The sequence below is a fragment of the Anser anser genome (genome assembly GCF_964211835.1).
Source record: "Anser anser genome assembly, chromosome: 3".
Lineage (NCBI taxonomy): Eukaryota > Metazoa > Chordata > Aves > Anseriformes > Anatidae > Anser > Anser anser.
The window spans coordinates 68,507,707-68,526,324 of record NC_139722.1 but is presented as its reverse complement, the minus strand read 5'-3'; the positions used below and the strand labels follow the sequence as shown (position 1 = coordinate 68,526,324).

General features: G+C 37.2%; 1 protein-coding gene across 9 annotated transcripts in view; it reads right to left on the bottom strand.

Annotated features, from left to right (window-relative positions):
* RGS17 (regulator of G protein signaling 17) overlaps positions 1-18,618 on the bottom strand; it is an 80,062-nt gene that overhangs the window by 10,145 nt on the left and 51,299 nt on the right. For 4 of the 9 annotated variants that reach the window (XM_083829963.1, XM_083829964.1, XM_083829962.1 and 1 more), the window contains one exon: positions 77-166. In XM_083829963.1, coding sequence (XP_083686089.1) covers positions 77-166 — 90 coding nt within the window. Of the gene's footprint in view, positions 1-76; positions 167-938; positions 18,380-18,618 lie in introns of all 9 variants that reach the window. The other 5 variants (XM_083829966.1, XM_083829961.1, XM_083829967.1 and 2 more) reach the window with 5 other exon arrangements.

Here is an 18,618-nt window from a genome sequence, read left to right as displayed (position 1 = left end):
AAGCCTACAAAACCAAAACAAATTAGTTAAAGGCAAATTAAAAGACATTTACTGGACAATAGTTTAACCAACTTACCATTCTTCTATGACTTGGATGCTCTCCATTTTGGTCGTATGTGTTGGCCTTCCTGCATTGTCTCCTCTATCTTCATTCCTAACAGTGAGGCTGCAATGTAGTACAACACTTTATTTTGTCTAGAGAAAGTTAATTTAAAACAATGACTACAGAAACGCAAACTTTCAAAAGATATAAATGTATGTAAAGTGTCATTTTTCACTCTTGCCCCTAAAATTTACACCCAAATCAAAATTTACATTTGGAGAGAAATTTTTTATAACTTTTTTTTTTCTGTAATAATGATGAATGTTAATTAACAGTTGGTATTAACATATGTGATTTTTATTTATTTATTTATTTACAAGCTGACAGTTTATCCACTGAAAAATGGAGAAGAACTTAGAGATCACTGTTGGAGTAATTTCACTTAGGAAATTTTGGATAATATTAGTAACAATAAGGATAGGGAGGATAAGAATATCTGAATCAGACACTGATCAGGGATTGGTGCCCCACCAGCTCTGGATGGTTGTTCATTCTTTATGAACATCCCCCTTTTTCTCTCCAGGATATAGTGGCAGTAGATGGCTTGGATACAGATCTTAGCATGTGGCTACTCCTTATGATTTCCTCCTCTAATTCAAATTTCTTTTTCATTCCAAAAAGTTAAAGTTACTGGCCTCTAAACAGAAAGGCCTCCATTAAAGTTATATTACTAGAAGCAATGAAAATAAAAACTTCCTTTAGGTAAAGACCTAGTTAAATTGTATTTGTTATTATTATTATTATTATTATTATTATTATTATTACTATTACTATTACTATTATTATTATTTTAAATTTTGGCTTCTCTTTCAAGCTGGTAACTTGCATCACTTACTTTTCTGTAAATGTCTTTTTAATTGGATTTGGTTCAGTGGTAGTGGCTTCCCCTGTGTGTGCTCTGTATGAGTGTTCTGGACCATGGTATTGCCAGCAAAAACACAGTCCCTGATAACTACTGAAATAAAGTGCATTTTGAATAACATCAGTATTCATATTAGAAAGCTGGTTCCAATAATTAAGCTTAAGAAGTGAAACATAGAAAATGGAGATTTTCCTTCAATGGGTGTTCCCCGCATATTCAACTGAGGGAAAACAAGCAACCAAGCAAAAAATTCCCCCCTCTTAGTCCTAAAAAAGCTCGTATTTTGAATATTTAGTATTCATCATACAATGATGCTCTCAATCATTCCAAGTGGAGATATGCAAAAATATGTTGATAACATGTGTGTCCCCCCCCCGCAACTGTAGTAACTTCCACTCAGTTCTAAGAAGAAATCCCAACTTCGAGACATTTTTAGCACAAATAACCTTTCTTCCTAGCCCTTCTGCATTGACGAGTTTCATCAACATGTTTTCAAGCATTTGGCAGAGTGAATAGGGGATCTCAACTACTCTTCTGAAAATTGGCAGTTTAAACTTGCATGTAAAGCAGAGCACATATTAAGACTTAAACATTACAAAGACGTACACTTTCAAACAAAGCTGTTTGATACTGGTTGCTCCTTCACTTACCTGCCAAGACCTTAGTTCAGGCCCTTGGTCCTGCTTCCCCTGTTACAGCGTAGGAATGCAGCTCCAGTGCTGCTAAGGTGTTAGGGTGTCATCAACTGCTGCAGGAGAAACAACACATCCTGAACTCTGGGGTTGGCAGGTAAAAAGCCCTTCCATCTCCTCTGACCTGTTGCTTGTCAGTCTATAGAGGGAGCACCCATGAAAACCGATGGGAGTTCCATATATAGAAGGAGAAAAAAAGGGACCATCCACTTTCTGTCTTGTAATCTTTAAGTCCGCACATGTAACTGCTTAGGGTTTACTTTGCATCTGGTTGGAGCATAAAGTGAGGGCAAAGGAGAAGCAGGGGAGGCACAAAGCTGCTCTCCCTCCCTGCCTTTGCAGTCCACTAGAAGAGCATTCATTTGTGTTCTCGGCTGGGTTCAGAGAACTGACTGTCCTTTGGGCCATGGGGGTGTGACACAGCAGAAGCAGGAAACAGCTTGTGTCAGCTGGGAATGCAGCAGGGTGTTCACCTGAGTCCTTCAAAAAAAGGCTGCCCTTTTCTTTCTTCTATCACATGAGCAGTAGCTAAACCATACTGAGATAATTTACTTATTGGACAGTAGACTTATTGCAAGGTTTGGATGCAGAGTCTTACTGGAAGTGGAAGGTGACTGATCTGAGAGCAGCTAATCTGCCCTGCTAATTTAATTTGATGTCTGGGGTCAGATATTGATGGTTGTGCTCATGCAAAATCTGTGCTGAACTTCAGAAAACCAATACGGGTTGATGAAAGGGGAATACAAGTAGTGAGTAGGGAATAAGAAAGAGAAATAGAGAAATGGACGAGAAATCCATGTTGACCTCATTGCATGTTTTTATCAGAGGAGTAATGGATAGGCCCTATGCATTTTGATTTTCTGCAAGACTACATGTTGGTAAAAAGTTTGGATTGTGGGCCCAGAATGCAACGTACAGTTTTCTGGTATTTATACCAGTGTGATAGTGCAAAGGGCACACTTGGCCCTTCATCTCAGCAGTCATAGCTGAAGTTCAATGGCTGAAGTTAGTCAGCACTACAAAACAGGGAAGACTCTAAAAGAGGTGTTAGACGTGGCTGGACCAATTTCTCAAGTTTGGATACTGTACTCAAAACTATGCTAAATTTATAATATATCTTGGCCTAAATTCTACATTATGTTTCTAGTGACAACAACTAGCCCTACATTTCAACTTTTATTTATCTACATCTGTCAAGACTGGAGTTCCATCGGATACATTATTTTTGCTATGTTTTTCCTGTGAAAGAAGCCATCATTTTTATACAGAAGTACATTCAATTCAGACATGTTCTGTTTTCAGTCAAGGAACTGGTTCGTATTAAGTTAGAAAAAAATATATTAAATATTTACACATTTGTGACTGTAAAGCTAATTTAAAAGCAGTCTTTAAATAACACTGATCACAATAACAGACTGCTACCTTTTACATCAAAATGACAACACTACATTGTTATTTGCTAAGTTGCTGTCTTCATTTGAAAATACCCTATCTGCTCACATTTCTCTGTGGAATTCAAGCTTATCCTTCATACACTACTCCACCATGGAAGCTAGCTGATTATGGCAGAAGAATTATTTAGTGTAAAACTAAATTAACTAAAAGCAACAGGATGATCAACAAATGGTCTTACATATTTAAGGCTTTGAGAAAAAGGAAATTGCTGAGAAGCCTTATAAAAAAAAAAAAAGTAGTTAAATAAAAGAGAGGTGTTCTAGGGAGACATCTGATGGAAATTAACATATATGGCACCTATTATTATGTATTAGTTAGAATATATCCAACAGAGATCTTTAAAATTTAGAGACACAAATTATCTATGATAAAACTGCAACAAAACTACTAAGGGATTAAAAAGAGAGAGTTTGGGCTGCCTAACGGAAGAGTTAAGTGCAAAGCACAAGCAGTGGTTTGTTTTCTGTTCTTTTGGAAGGTTTGTTCTACCCATATTTGTGCTGACTTTATTTATAAGTATAAATAAGTATAAGTACTTCAGTAAGCCCAAGTACTTGACCTTGATGTTGCTTTCAAATATATCTTGGGTTCTTGACACTTATAAAAATAATAGTTACTTTAACTACTGCAACAGTATTATTATGAGTAATTTATATTTGAAGTCAGTACAATTCTATTTTGCTACTTCAGGATCTTTATAAGTAAAAATATTAATGTCCAGGGATTGCATGAAGATGTATACAAATTGAAAATATTACCATATACAAGGTTAAAATGGTCTGGGTTCCTAGCTGATGTGTTTTTGGAGAAAATACTGGGATTCAGAAGACCAACATTTATTTATTTAGCTACTATTAATCACCTGTTAATATCCATGTTCAGAAATTAAATAGTTGTTCTGTTGAGTGATTACTTTAATAAAAATATATTGCAGCCCACTGGTGCACGGTGAGGTAAAAAAGGCAAGCTAATTGGATAGAATCATCAAGAGAGCTGGAGTAATTTAAGAGCAAGGACCTCACTACCTGTCCTTCAAGGTGTTTCCTGCCGATGGTTTTAGCCTTTTTTAAAAGCTGGTTAATTTCTCTACTGCTGCACTCACCTTTACTGCCACTAAGAAACTGAAAATTAGTTAGAGCTTGGACCTAATCTTTCATTCTATGTATATCCAGTACATGAGTAGTCTTTCACTGTTTCCCAAACATCAGATCCTTATATACCAGTAGCCTAAATCTGGTGAATCAACGAAATTACTGTTATGGCAAGAAAATTGCCATGGTGACAGGTGCTAAGACCAATACTCTGCCAGTGCATGGCTACCACTAATTACTATTTACTCAGGTATTTTCTGCGTTATACGCATCATATGCAGTATATCATCCCAGTATTTTGCAATTATATCTGGCATTGAAGACTGACAATTAAAGCCTGTCCTCTTAGTGGCATTTATTGTGTTGCCATGAAGATAAGGAGTAGAAATCAAATGGGGACATTGTACACTTATTTGGTAAGCTATTGGGTTGCCATTCAGGAGATCAGTGCTCAATTTTTACTTCATTGCTGATGATTATATTTTGGCCTGAATCTGTGTGTGTAATGCAGTAGGGCCACGATCCTTTTAGCCACTGCTGTAACACAACTGCATTTTTTATTTCAGCCGAAAGGCCACATAAGTCAGTTGCACACATATAATCTAAAGGCAGAATTTGGTTTCCAGGTAAAAATCAATATTCATTTCAGGGCCTCTGGATAACAGATGAATGTTCTGACATGTTTCTTTCACAGGTTTACCCTCTGAAAGAGTATATCTTGCTGACACTACTTTTCACCTATCCTACTCCTAGGAAATTTTGTTATCATTGGATCAAAAGACAAAATATTTTTAGGTCTTAGGTGCAAGACCCAGGAAGGATTGTTTTGACGCTTGAATCCAGCTTCCAGTTTAAGCAAACTATATGCAGGGCTAACATAACTTAAATAATAGTGATTTAGTAGGTGTAGATGAAATGAAAAGTTGTTTTTTTTCTTTTATTTCTTGAAAGGAAAGGAAAGGAAAGGAAAGGAAAGGAAAGGAAAGGAAAGGAAAGGAAAGGAAAGGAAAGGAAAGGAAAGGAAAGGAAAGGAAAGGAAAGGAAAGGAAAGGAAAGGAAAGGAAAGGAAAGGAAAGGAAAGGAAAGGAAAGGAAAGGAAAGGAAAGGAAAGGAAAGGAAAGGAAAGGAAAGGAAAGGAAAGGAAAGGAAAGGAAAGAATAAAGAGAAGAAAAGAGAAAAGAGAAAAAAGAGAAAAGAAAAAAAGAAAAAAGAATGAGATCAAGATATATTTGAGATTTCAAAATTCCACTGGCAGACAATATAATGTGGCCCTTTACCTGAAAATGTTGAGAAACTCAGGTCAAATTTGCCAAACAGATTCAGCCATTAAATATGTTTTTCAGGGTGATCTGGAGGAGGAGAAGCCCTTTGCTAAACCAGAAGGTTAGTAGATTCATTGAATGGTTTGAAACACCCTCACTGTTGGACTGTTGTGGGGTCTTTCAAGATGTTCTGCTGAAATTATTCCACTTGATAAAAATAACAGGTTACATGAGGTGGAAATAAGAGACTCTTAATGGCAAAACATTGCATAATGAATAATTTTATATAAAGTACAATATTTTTATACCATTGAGGGGAGAGCCTGAAAACAAGAACATATGATCACTGAATTTTCCTGAAAAGAGGAAAATGTGTTTTTGAGTACTCTGAGACAAAGATGGGCAGTAATCCTAGATCTCTGCCCAGCTGGCTAAATACCTTCACTCTTCAGTATAAAATGTTAGTGCCCCTTCCTGCCTCCAAGCTCTTTGATTCCTTCATTTTATTTTTATTTTTATTTATTTTTTAATAAATGTCTGATGTAAAACATGCCATATGAACAGAAATATATTTTTCCTGGGTTTAATTTGGATGCAGAAAAAGTGCATGCTGGTATCTCCTGCCATTTTTGATTGTGCATCAATCTGATCAGACTTTTTTCAAAAGTTTAATTCAACAGTCAGTCATTGAAAAATCAGCATATTTGCACAGCTCTGTTCAGCTGCTGAGGCAGGCTCTGGTAGAAGTCAAAGATGGATGTGGTCTCGTGATGCTGTATGGCACTAAAACAGACAACTATACTGGCACCCTTTAATTTCTTCATGAAACAAAGGATAAAATTATCTTCTGACAACTTCTTTCTTCTGACAGATGGAATAGTGAAGCTTGAAGGCAGTGAAAACTATGCAGGGCTGTGTTTATGACCAGAGGAGTATGATGATTTTACTATATTGAATAAATCAAAAATAATGAAAAATAGCTGCAATATATTTGTTATCTGTTTGTAAAGAACAATAAAGCTATGTTAATCTCATAACTTAGGCAGAGCCTAGTCAGTAATGCTATCTTCTATCTCCCATTTAAAGTTGCAAAAATAGGTATTTGTCAAAAGGATTTTTAAAAGAGCTTTTTTTTTTTTTTTTTTTGGTAGCTGAGAAAAAGTTAGGAAGGGTTGACTTTTGATACAGTAAGTGAAAAAATTTAGAATAATTAGTTTGAGAAACACTTGAACTAGAGTAATGATTTTTGTCAAGAAGTGATGCCCTCCACTAGATATTTTCATAGGGGATGCATGAGACATAAAAGCCATGTGTTATGGTCTCTTATCTCTGACCTCTGAGAATTTATATCCTTGTCAGTAAGAATTGCAAGACAGGCTAAAGCATTTAGATTGTTGTAATACCAATATATGCAAAGCATAGAAATGCAGAACAACCTTCAGCCAAATTAGTAGCACTAAATGAATTCTGGAGCAGACGCTCCACAGAAAAAAACCCTGGTGACAAAGCCAGCATAAGTGATGTTCATCTAGCCCACAGAAAGACGTAAATCAGTTAAAAGTGCTTATTTGTTATTTCAATATATATATATACATTGATTGTCTGGAAGAAACTGAAGTGGAAGCGGTGGTCAAGAGCCTTGGGAATCATTTACAGAATGATTACAGGTCTTAACTGAGGCAGCAGAACATGATCATCTTTGTCCAAAGGTAAAGCAGAAAAAAAAAAAAAAGTGAAGGAATTTATTTTAGAATTAGTGTCCTTCCTAGTTCTTTAATGAAATAAGATTTACAGATCTTCATTGAATTCAGTGAAGAAATGTAGGATGTAAAATTTTATGTTGAATACATGTTAGGATCTTAGAGAAAAATAGCTACATCCTTCTTTGAGGCAATGAATTGTCTCATGCTTTAAACTAAATGAGGGAGATTGTGTTTAGTAGACTGCCACAGGAAAGCAGCCTGTTGGGGAAAAGCCAACAATTACCATAAGGCTATAATCAGCCTACTTGGCAGTGTCCACTGAAACTGTAAACTCCTTTCAAAAAGTCCAGGTACCTGTGGTGCTAAGTTTCCTGAGTGCCAGAGTTACATTTGCCTTAAGTGAAAAGATGGCGCAAGAGATATGTATGATACAAATTGTTTCTTAAAAAAATAGAATAATAATAATCAAAACAAACCTACACACTGCCTTGAACTCAGCTATTTTAGAGTGAAAAAAAAGTGTTTGCAAAGAGAACTTGAGGCCCGATTCTGCAAGCCTACCTCATATAAGAAAAAAAAAAAAAGCAATAATTTTGTTTAGTTTTGTTTTTAAATAAAACAAGTATTTGCAAGGTTCAAAGGTTCTCTCATCCTGGAGATTTTATATTGCAGCTAAAAAAACTCTAATATTTCAAAGCTTCAGTGAGGGAAAGGAATGTGCAGTCACAAACTTCCAAGTTCATGTGTTCAGTTTAGTTCAGCTTGCACCATGATCGCAACATTCTGACCTGTAACCATAAAAGCCACAATGATAGTTAGATGATAACTGATAACTGGCTTTTTTTTTCTTTTTTTTTTTCCCTTCTCATAGGTCACAAAAGGTAAAATAAAAATGAACCAGATGATAAAACAGACACTTTCTTTCTTCCAATGGCTAGAATACATTAAATTTCTCCCTTTCCAATTTTTCTTGATGGAATTTTTTCTGTTTGATTCAGATTGGTATGTTGTAGTGTGGTGTACTTCAGATTTTTCCTCTTTTTCCATCTCTTTGTTTGAAGAGCATACAGCTGAGATACGGTATGTAACAGACGGTTGGGCACTTGTGTGTGCTGTGAATGAGCTTTCAACTAAAAAGCTTAGTGCCTGCTCAAGATCCAGTAATAGTAAATGCAGGCAGACTTCTGGCTCCCATATGCATCTTTCGGCATACCATAAATCCTGGGGGCCAATGGGAAACTCAAGGAAATTTTCTGGTCGGATTTTCACTAATGGGTACAGAAGTTGTTTCACAGCCCTTTGTACTGTGGTGTGGTAGGGAACACAGCTGACTGAAACTGAGTTTATATTGGGTACAAATTGACAGTTGAAGCTACTTTACTTCTGAATTGGATTTTAAACACTTCATTTTCCACAAAACAGCATTTCTGAAAAAGTAAGTTTCAGATTCATGAAATTTCATAATTTGTTTTGATACTCTTAAAATCATTTTTCTTCAATTATACAGTAAAATAATCTGTAGTTTTGGTTTCATTCACTGCTAGTAGGTGCTAGTTACTATGAAAAACTGCTAGTTACTAACAACAAACTAGTCATTTATATTTATTTCCAGCTAATATAATCAAAAATACATTTAAATGAATTACTGTGCTTAGATTTATTAAAGTGCTTGACTTTAAAAAGCTCTTTAAAAAGTTACATTCTGTCATAGCAGATTTTTTTTTCCCCAGTAATCTCTCTGATAATTAGAAAAGAGATTTTCTAATAAGAAAGCAGTTAACAAGAAAATCCAAAAGCTGTAACTCTTAATTTCACGATACCTGGAGCCTACTAGTTTATCTCTCAGAGTCCTGCTAATACTTTTTCACCTTCCATTAGAGTCATGTTTGTGCTGAGCATTATTGAGAGAAGTTTGAAGAGCAATGCCTGAAAGAATCAAAACCCCAAAACACAAAAAAAAACTGCATTTGTTTTGTGTGTTATTTTGAAGTATCCTTGCTTCCCTAAATCAGTCATGAGATTCCTAGACAAGTGGCTGTGAAGTGTTTGAAGACAGGAGTGAAGAGTTATTTGCATCCTTCCAATACCTAAAGGGGGCCTACAAGAAAGCAGAAGAAGAACTCAGTCAGGGAGTGTAGTGACAGGACAAGGAGTAATGGTTTTAAAGTATAAAAGGGTAGGTTTAGATTAGATGTTAGGAAGAAATTATTTACTATGAGGGTGGAACAGATTGCCCAGAGAAGCTCTGTATGCCCTGTCCCTGGAGGTGCTCAAGGCCAGGCTGGAGGGGGCTTTGAGCAACCTGGTCTATTGGGAGGTGTCCCTGCCCATGGTCGGGGGATTGGAAGGGGATGGTCTTTAAGGTCCCTTCCAACCCAAAGCATTCTATGATTCTATGATGATCTGTGGCCAAAAAATTTTGTGCCTACACACAAGTATCTTGGCCTGTTTGCTGCGGTATTTCTAATACCTACAATGCAGCAGCAATCCAGACGTGACTAAGGAATTGCTGACAATTAACCTGTCTTTGTTCCAGTGCTGCTTTTGAAGTGCTCTTTGGACTTTTCTGTGTGAAAAGCTAGCTGCTAGTTCTGCAAGAAATTTGAGAGTTTAGAATAAAATACACTTAAAACACTGTAGATGAAGAGGAGGGAAGTCCTACCTTTCTTCCTCATGAAATTTTGAACTAGGTGTGTGAACGCTTTTCTTAAAAGGATTATCATAAGGCCAACCCTATTTTAATTCAGAAGCATGAACTTCCCCCTGAAAAATAAGAAATTTCTCAGTTTATCTGAGATGTATGTTTCTGGCGTGTTTTGAAGGTGGGGGAGAACAGGCTTTTCAATAGCAGTGCTTCCTTAATACTGTGCTGGATTCAGGGTAATTGGTCAAAGTCATTACAGATGCAACTACAAACCATAAAAGAAAAAAGAGGTCAGTAAAAATTAACGTTTAAGTTATCTGCATCATCTCAGTCTATTAAGGTCTGGTCAGTTAAGGCATCTAGCTCTGTTCTGATGCTCTTACCTTTGCTGTGCTACTCCTTAGCTTGAGTAAAAGCGGAATTGAAACCAAGTGATCTACTGCTTAAGAGTATAATCATCTCTTTGTTAATGGGAAGTCTTGGACAAGATTTTAGAGTTTATGTAAGATCATTATATAAGGTTATTAAATTGCATCCCACATGCCACTGTGAAGGTAAATCATCCTTATGAAAAATGAATGCTAAGCTAAAGTAAGTCATAGAGGCTCAGTAAAATCAGTACCTAAAAAGGTTTGAACAAATCTACTGCGGTCCACTTTATTCCCTTTCCAGTATATTTAATAATTTAAAATGTAACAGATCTAAAATCTGATAACTTTTTCTGTTCATAAGGGACAGTTGAACTAACAGTCTCTTTTTAAAGCCATGAGCTATATCATCCTGCTGTATTTTCCATGAAAGTAGAAATCAGTATAAATTTGGCAGACAAAGCTTTCAAATTTGTCCAAACTCTGCATTTTCCTGTTGGAGCCCATGAAGAATTTGAAAGCAAGGCCTTGCAGAATTAAAAATTCAAGTGTTGATATGTCTTCTGACAAAGATTGATATTTGCAGTTTGATCTTTGATGCAATTTTTCAACCGATTCTTTCTTCTTGTGGAAAATGTTCAGAAGCAGTTTGATAGAGGAGAAGCTAACCTGCTGCAAAAACTCCTGACAGAAGAGGCATACACCTAAGATACCCACAAATATATCCACAACAACAAAAGTTTTGCAAACATTCAAGATCTGAGTTTAGTCTTTCCCCAGTCAGCAGAAGCACAGAACCACATCATAGCTGAGGTTGGCAGGTATCTCTGGAGGCCATCTAGTCCAACCCCAGCTCAAGCAGGGACACCCAGAGAAGGCTGCCCAGCACCATGTCCAGGTGGCTTCTGAAGAGCTCCAAAGAGCCCCACAACCTCTCTGGGCAACCTGTGCCAGTGCTTGGTCACCTGCACAGTACAGAAGTGCTGCCTGATGTTCAGAGGGAACCTCTTGTGTCCATTTCTTGTTATGAACCCTCTTGTTCTGGGTCTGGGCAACACTGAAAAGAGCCTGGCTCTGTCTTCATTGCACCTTCCCTTCAGGTCTTTGCACACATTGATAAAAAAAGAGTAACTATATTTACATTTCAGAATATCTTTTTTTTTTTTTTTTTTTTTCTCAGTGAAAGAGGGAGATATTCCCAAGGTCAATGACAGTAAATTCAGGCTAAAGAGTATGTGAAAGCAGTCTTGTTCTTTTTATGGACAGTCTTTCAGAAAGCCAAGGCTTGCTGAACTTGCTTTTCTCCTCTCTTCTTGTGTGACTGATTTAATCTACCTAGCTACAGATATTGCAGCTCAGCAGGCATCCAGAGGCAGATGGAAACTACCAGTGTGCACTGTACTTGAACTTCTGAAATAAAGGACAGTATCTTCCTCAAAGTTAGACTAGTACTGAACAAAAGTTGCAACTGTGCAAAAGAAGAAAAAAATGGTGACTTCCTAAACTCTCCTTTTTTTTCTCAGAAGTATTTTGTTCTTCTTAAAATCTTTAAGAAAAATATGTTTTCTGATGGATTCTACTGCAAGGAGATTATACTACTTTTACATAATGATAGCCACACCAGAAGCTATTACATCTTTTGGGAACTTTGAGTCTCCTCTAGGATAAATTATTGACATTTTTGGTCTCACATACGGAATGTAACGTTTGTATACATAAGAAATCCATTGATGCAATTTGACTAAGTTCCCTTGCCACTGATTCTTAATATAATTACTCTGGCTTTGTTTTGTTACAGTAGGGTTGGTTTCTGCTTTAGGCAAGATTCAACTTAAAGGTGTATTTCTCTTGTCAGGTCACCCAACAGCTCACTAGTCTGGCTGTCAACTTCCTTCCTTCCTTCCGAATAAGATTACCATTCATATCCTATTTTGTTCAATGGATACATCTAATTACTAGACAATCTGTAGTGTCCTTACTCCTGGCTACAGCTATTTTGCAAGCAATTCCTTCATATACTTGACACAATTAAAAGTGGCAGTTGTCTAGTGTTCAAAGAAATAGAAATTATGCGAGGGTAACTGGATGAATAAAAGCCCTCCAATCCGTTAGTAAGCAAGCCTAATGGTCTCAGTTTATTCAGATAAATGAGTCTAGTCTCGATTTCCATAGTGTTTTTGATTATTCTTGGTTTAAAGGGATGAAGATAGCAGCAGCAGTAAAGAATTCACTCTGACTAGGGTCGCTCCTTTGCTTCTGTAGATTTAGTAGCTGTTTCTAAATGGAAGAAGGTAAATTGCAGCATTCATACTAAATTCATAATTTTTCATAAAGTGTTTTAAATTCTTCAATTATAAAGGGCTTTATGCATTTGTAAAGTGTAATTCCTACCATGATGCTTATGAATAGATTATTTTATTTATGAAATTAACATGGGCTAAACTAGTTTACACTTATCCACACTACAGTCGTATATGATGGGGATCTTCCGCTTAACATTTGTCCACCTAACAAGCTGGAATTACAACTGTCATGCCAGTTTGTATTTAATACAGACAAGCTTCTGTTATGATGGATGCCAGCTTCTGGGTTCCAGATATTGTTAAACAAGTTGCTGAGCAAAGCAACAAGCACTTTCAATGAATACCAAAAGGGACTGTAAAGAGCAAAAGGAATATCCATTGCTCCATAATGGGTGCTCAGTATCTGCCAGTATCAGGCCTAAATCAGCTACTTTGGAAGAGCCAGAATTACCATCTAGACCAATAAGTGTGCTATGAAATTATTAAGAGTGACTAGACAAGATTCTCATCTTCTTTGCCTTTCTGCCTCCCATAATGAATATCTGACCCACTTTCAAGTGCGAGGATCTCCATCATATAAGTGCTATCTACTAGAGGTGCAGACTCATTTCCATGATACTTTTTCTCATTTTTTCTCTTAAAAGCACTAGGCATTTATTCCTGTTTTAACTGACATTTTAAACCGATTTGGAATGATACATGGTTAAAAAATAAGCCATCATAAGATGGAAATTTTGCTGCTAACAGATTTAAGTAGCCTAATATTTTTCCCCTTTCAGCTCAGAACTGCAGGCTGCATTTATTCTTGCAGGGGTTGGGAGAGTTCTGTGGTGCTGAGGCTTACAGACAGCCCATAGCTCAAATCCATAAACACCATATCCAAAACAGGGGTGGGTTCTGCACATGCAATAGGTCACTGTCTGAAACTGTGCCAAAACTGACAGGGAGGTACCAACTGCTAACAATTTAACAGTATGGCTGATTGCTTGAGCCCATATTGGCCCCTGGACCTGTTTAGTTTGCTAATATAGATGCAGCCAATGTGTTTAATTTGAGTAAGATTTTGTTGGCTTTGTTTTTGCATTTAAATATTTAAGCCCTTCTTACACTGCATGATGAATAAAGCTCTGAGTATTTGCAATGTCACTTTTTCTCCTTTAAAATGACACCATCTGTAACAAACCTTAGTTGAGCTTCTATTTTGATCTCCGACCCATTTTGATCTTTCACATCTGCATTTCTGTGTTTTTCCACAGACTCCTAAGTTAATGCATCCTTGTGTAAATATATAATTGACAAATTTTCAATAAGGAAAAAAAAGATAATAATAATAAAAAAATCTGGGGAGATTTCAAAAGCTTCATACTCCTAACAACTGAAGATCACTGAAACTGTAGCACAAACTGGACTCAGGCAACCTCAGCACTCGTTTTTATTGTTTTTGTGGGGTTTTTTTCTTTCTTTTTTTCCACAGCAACAGTCAAGCTGTGTGCTAGTGACAGAAAATCTGTCCTGACATTATGAATCTTCCTTCAGACACCATTCTGCAGACATCAGGCTGAACAGTATTTTGGCATAGGCAGGTGGGAAACGGGCATGAGTGGTGAGGGAGAACCAAGATGCTGATGCTCTGAAGCTATCCATCTCTTAAACAGCCTCCAAGGAGACATCAAGCTGCTGTACCCCGGTGGAGGTGATTCTGCCTTCACTTTCTCCTCCTCTAGTCTCCTCAAGAGCAGCTGTCCCTGAATACACCCTGCATGCTGTGCCAGGACAGAATCAACATCATTTTCTAAAGTTAACTAGATTTAGTCTGCTTTTTCCTTCTAAGGAGCTACTGTCAGCATCTTATGTATGGCTGAATTAGAATGAGCCTTCTGTAATCCCAAATCCCCTCTGAACATGTATTTATTCTTCAGTTTAGGAGGATTGTTGTTCTGATTTTTTTTCTTTAATTCCAATTCCTTTGCAGAATCGTTTGCTTGAAACAGGACTATTTTCTGCAGTTAAACTCTGCTTTTTGACTGATAGGTGTTTCTTATCTCAGCAGTATTATACACATAAGAATCTATGCATTTGGTTTATGAAGCTTCAGAAACATTTGTTAAAAATTTGCTAATATATTATGTTTATGTTCTACCATCCTCTAACCTGCTTGTGTTATCACAGATGGGTAGAAGTGTCACTGTATTATTAATTTATTTTTTACTGTATTTTATTATTTATTTATTTGTATTTTTTTTACTGCAATTGTATGTATATGTAAATACATGAGCCTTCATTTATTTCTCAATATGAAATGAACTTCATAGTTTAAGATATCAAGGACCTAATCTTGAAAGCTTGGCCAAGAGAACACAGTGCTGCTTTTGATGTTAATGAAGATTCTACCACTAGCTTGGGAGCAAAGCTAACAGCCTGGCTGCATGATAAGCTATTACTCCATTCCTCACATTAGTCCTCTATTTTACGGTGGGGAGGAACAAAGTTATCTCATACCTTTGAAAATAGAAACATCTGTCAGTTTACATGGAGTTAGACTGAATTTATGGTGGTACGTTTTTTTTCCAAACCAGAGCTTTTGGCTAAAAATTCATTTAAAATGATGTGTATAAGCTGAACACATGGTATCTTTTGTATCTTTGTGCTTCCGCTACGATTTCATGGTAGCCCAGCAGCACATTAGTGACAACCCCTTTGCAGACACTGGCAGAAATAATATGCAGTGTGTGGCTTGCTGCTTTATTCTAGAGAAATGCAGGATTCTGATCTACTTTACATGTCCCAGTGGGGCAATGACCTGCACCAAGGCCACTTCTGTGTGGCAAATGGCCTGTGGAGACTCATTCCTGCTGCGGGAGTCAGTGTGTGGTCCAAGGCTGCACAATACCTTCAGCAATGCGCTTTGGAGGTAGGTGGCAGGAGGCTGAGAAGAAGACAGGGGGAAGATAGGAAGACAAAAGGTGATGGATGGAGTTGGAAATAGAGATTTCGGGGCTGCTTTCTGACTAGAGAAGATCAGATTAGCATTTTAGAGCAGGGCTCCACAGTGACTGAGGCAGGCTTTCACATGAGATTTAACAGGTTAATTTTAAGCTTTCTTTAGTTGATTTTACGTTAAATTCTGCTTTTTGTAATTTTTATTTCTGTAGTCCTTTCAGTTTGCTGTTAGCATTTTGATTTCCTGCCATGGCCTCTTGCTCTCTAGAAGTAGATAAAGGAAAAATTGTGAAGTTTGCTGCAGTTAGCATACCTGAAACCAAATCTGTCATATGTTCACACTTAGTGGCATTATTTATGTAGATGAAATGTGCTCCCTTCTTTCAAACAGTAGCATTTCACATCTGCTTCACAGAGAGGTGCAGGAAATGGTCAAAATCTTTCTCTGCTCACTGCCTCTGGATCTCTGGGATTGGACCTGCCCCAAATCACATCTGAGATAAATTTGTGTTCTGGCTCAAGGGGAGAGCAGACTTCTGGGAATTATTAGGCTAAAACTGACAATCTGGCACAGTGTCACTGAAGGGTGCAAGCCCAGAGGTTGGCAGGTCAGACTGTGATGCCCTGGGAGAGCTGTGTAAACAAGCATGTACAGAGCCACCTTTCCCCCACCTGCCCTTAGGAATGAAGCATCCATAAAACTCCTGAAAAAAATACTTGCCCATTTGAATTACAAAGCAGAGAGAGCCCATTAAATATCATACCCATTAGAAAGACAGGATTCACTTCTCTGATTTTTTAACTTCAGAGATCATCCCTTTCATTTGCTTTAAAGGGAAAAGAAATGCTTTACCTCTCAAGTATTAACACAGTTTATGAAAGTATGAAAAGAATACTTGACAAGCTATTCATTTTTAGAGTGTCTTCTGCTTGTTTTTCCAAATGCTGAGAATTTAAATTTGTTATTTTAAGTAGCTCAGGGTTCCTTGAGAGGCCCACTTCTGAGGACTAAACATTTAAGTCTTCACCCCAAGCTCACGCCATGGTGCGTTCCTGGGACAAAAGGAATGCCTGCCAGGCTGCTTTCTGTCATGGCCTCAGCACTCAGGATTGGTGGACTTAAAGACAAGGTGATTTAAAACTAGTTTTCTAAAATATCACTTTCAGTAGCATGTGTGACAGGTTATGTAATGGATTTTGTACAGCGTTAAATTCTACCTGTCAGGAAAACTAGTGCTTTTTTCCTCAGGAAGCACCAGTGCTGCCCATTGCAATGTGATAACCCGAGGCAAAGCAAGTGAGGCTGTCTCACAGAAGCATATAGCACAAGCTCCTGTGCTAGCTAAGCCCGCTACCCCTCAGGATAAATTATTCTGCAGGAATGAGAGGGAATGTTTTCATCTTTGACCTCTGTAACCACAAATGATAAAAACTGAAGGAAGTTCTGTGATGTTTGCAAGTATAAAAAGATTCAGAATTGAACATCTATTCCTGTTATATATATATATATATATATTTTTTTTTTTAGAATATCACCTTCTATTTCAGTAAATTAGAGTGCAATAGTCTATGCTTCCATATTCTACACTACAGCACAATAATTCCCAGTGCACTTTTACACATTTGCTTTTCTCAGGTCTGACATTTTGAAAAAATACAACATAGAGAGTTGGGTACATCTGTTTGAGATATGTTCTCACTGAGGGAGAAAAAGAAGAATTAAAATATTAGGTTCATAAAAAAAAAAAAGCCAAAAATGTTTTTCAAAATATGTGAGTGCCTTTGCTTTGAAGATAAAGATATTTTCTTGCTAAAAACTTTAACAAAATGCCAGAGCCTGGGTGTCTCCATTTGTACCAGTTCCCCTCTAGTCTACTCCCAGCATAAGAGTTCTGCTGCAGACATGCTTGGGAAGTAGAATATAGATTTTAGTTTTTGCACACATTTCAGAAAATGTGGCTATAATTTATTGCATTAAATTGTTGGGGTTCTTTTGTTTGTTTGGTTTTGTTTCCATTTTTTTTTCCCCTCCAAACTTTCCTCCATAGTTAAAAAAGATAAAGCACCCCTGACTATAATCCCCAGCAATTGCCTTGTGTAGAGTCATGCAAAGCTTAGACACAATTTTTCAGTGGCAAACACTGAATATGCTAGAAAACAAGTATTCATCTCAAAGTACTAGAGGTTGGAAGTACAGATTTTTATTTTTATTTTTTAATTTAGAGTACTATTCATGCTATCTATTAGTTAGGAGGAGGAGAACATTGAACCCCATAGAGGAAAAAAATATTAATATAATTTGAAATCACATCTTAGAACTATATCTGTCATCTCATATTCAAGGCACAAGTGACAGAAGTAGCTTGTAGTCCCAGGTCAGCTCCTAAACCCAGGCAAGGAAAATGAGCCATTTAATAAAGAAAAATATTTGTGTAACAAGGTCATCAGGAAGAAGTTTCAGACTTAACTCACAGCAGGCATGGGCAAGTTATTAGAGCTAGAAGGGAGCGGTTTCTTTCCAACAAACTCCTGTTTACTGCCAAGCTGGCAAATACCCTATCTTCCTCGAGATCTCTTGGGTGTGGGAAACTAGTCACAGAAAGGTCACAAGAAATCAAATGGCGGGCACAGATTTTGTATGGGTCACGCTGCTGGACTTGTGAGCACCTCTCCCTCTTCCACAAGTTCTTCAGCAACTGCTTCAGGTCTCATTAAGGTTCCCTTTAAGGAAAAGGCCATCCAGGTAAGTTACTTGAATCAAGCTACAGAAGTAGGTACAGTTGTGTGATCAGCATCACTCATCCCGAGGAAGCCTCTTCATGTCCCCCAGGCTCCCATACAGAAAAGGTCTTGCAGGGCAGATGTTGGATGTCCTCTGAACCTTCTGTGTATGGTGAAATAAGAGAGGTCTTATTAGGCATCAGGGTGTCCAAGAGCTTTGAAATTCACTGAGCACCTTATAAAAGGAAGAGAGGATAAAAAACTGTGACTTCTCTGGGTGGGAGAAAAAAGAGGAAGCAAAGTAAAACTGGCAAATAGCCAATATCTCCGTGTTTGCATCTTGAGATTATTTTGAAGAATATGATTTACAAATGTTTGCATGAGAGCCACTAGATTGATGTCTGCTCAGGAAGTTGAATTAGTGGACTGTTAAAGAAAGTGAAATAAAGGTCTTTCTCCGCCTTTACCTTGCCA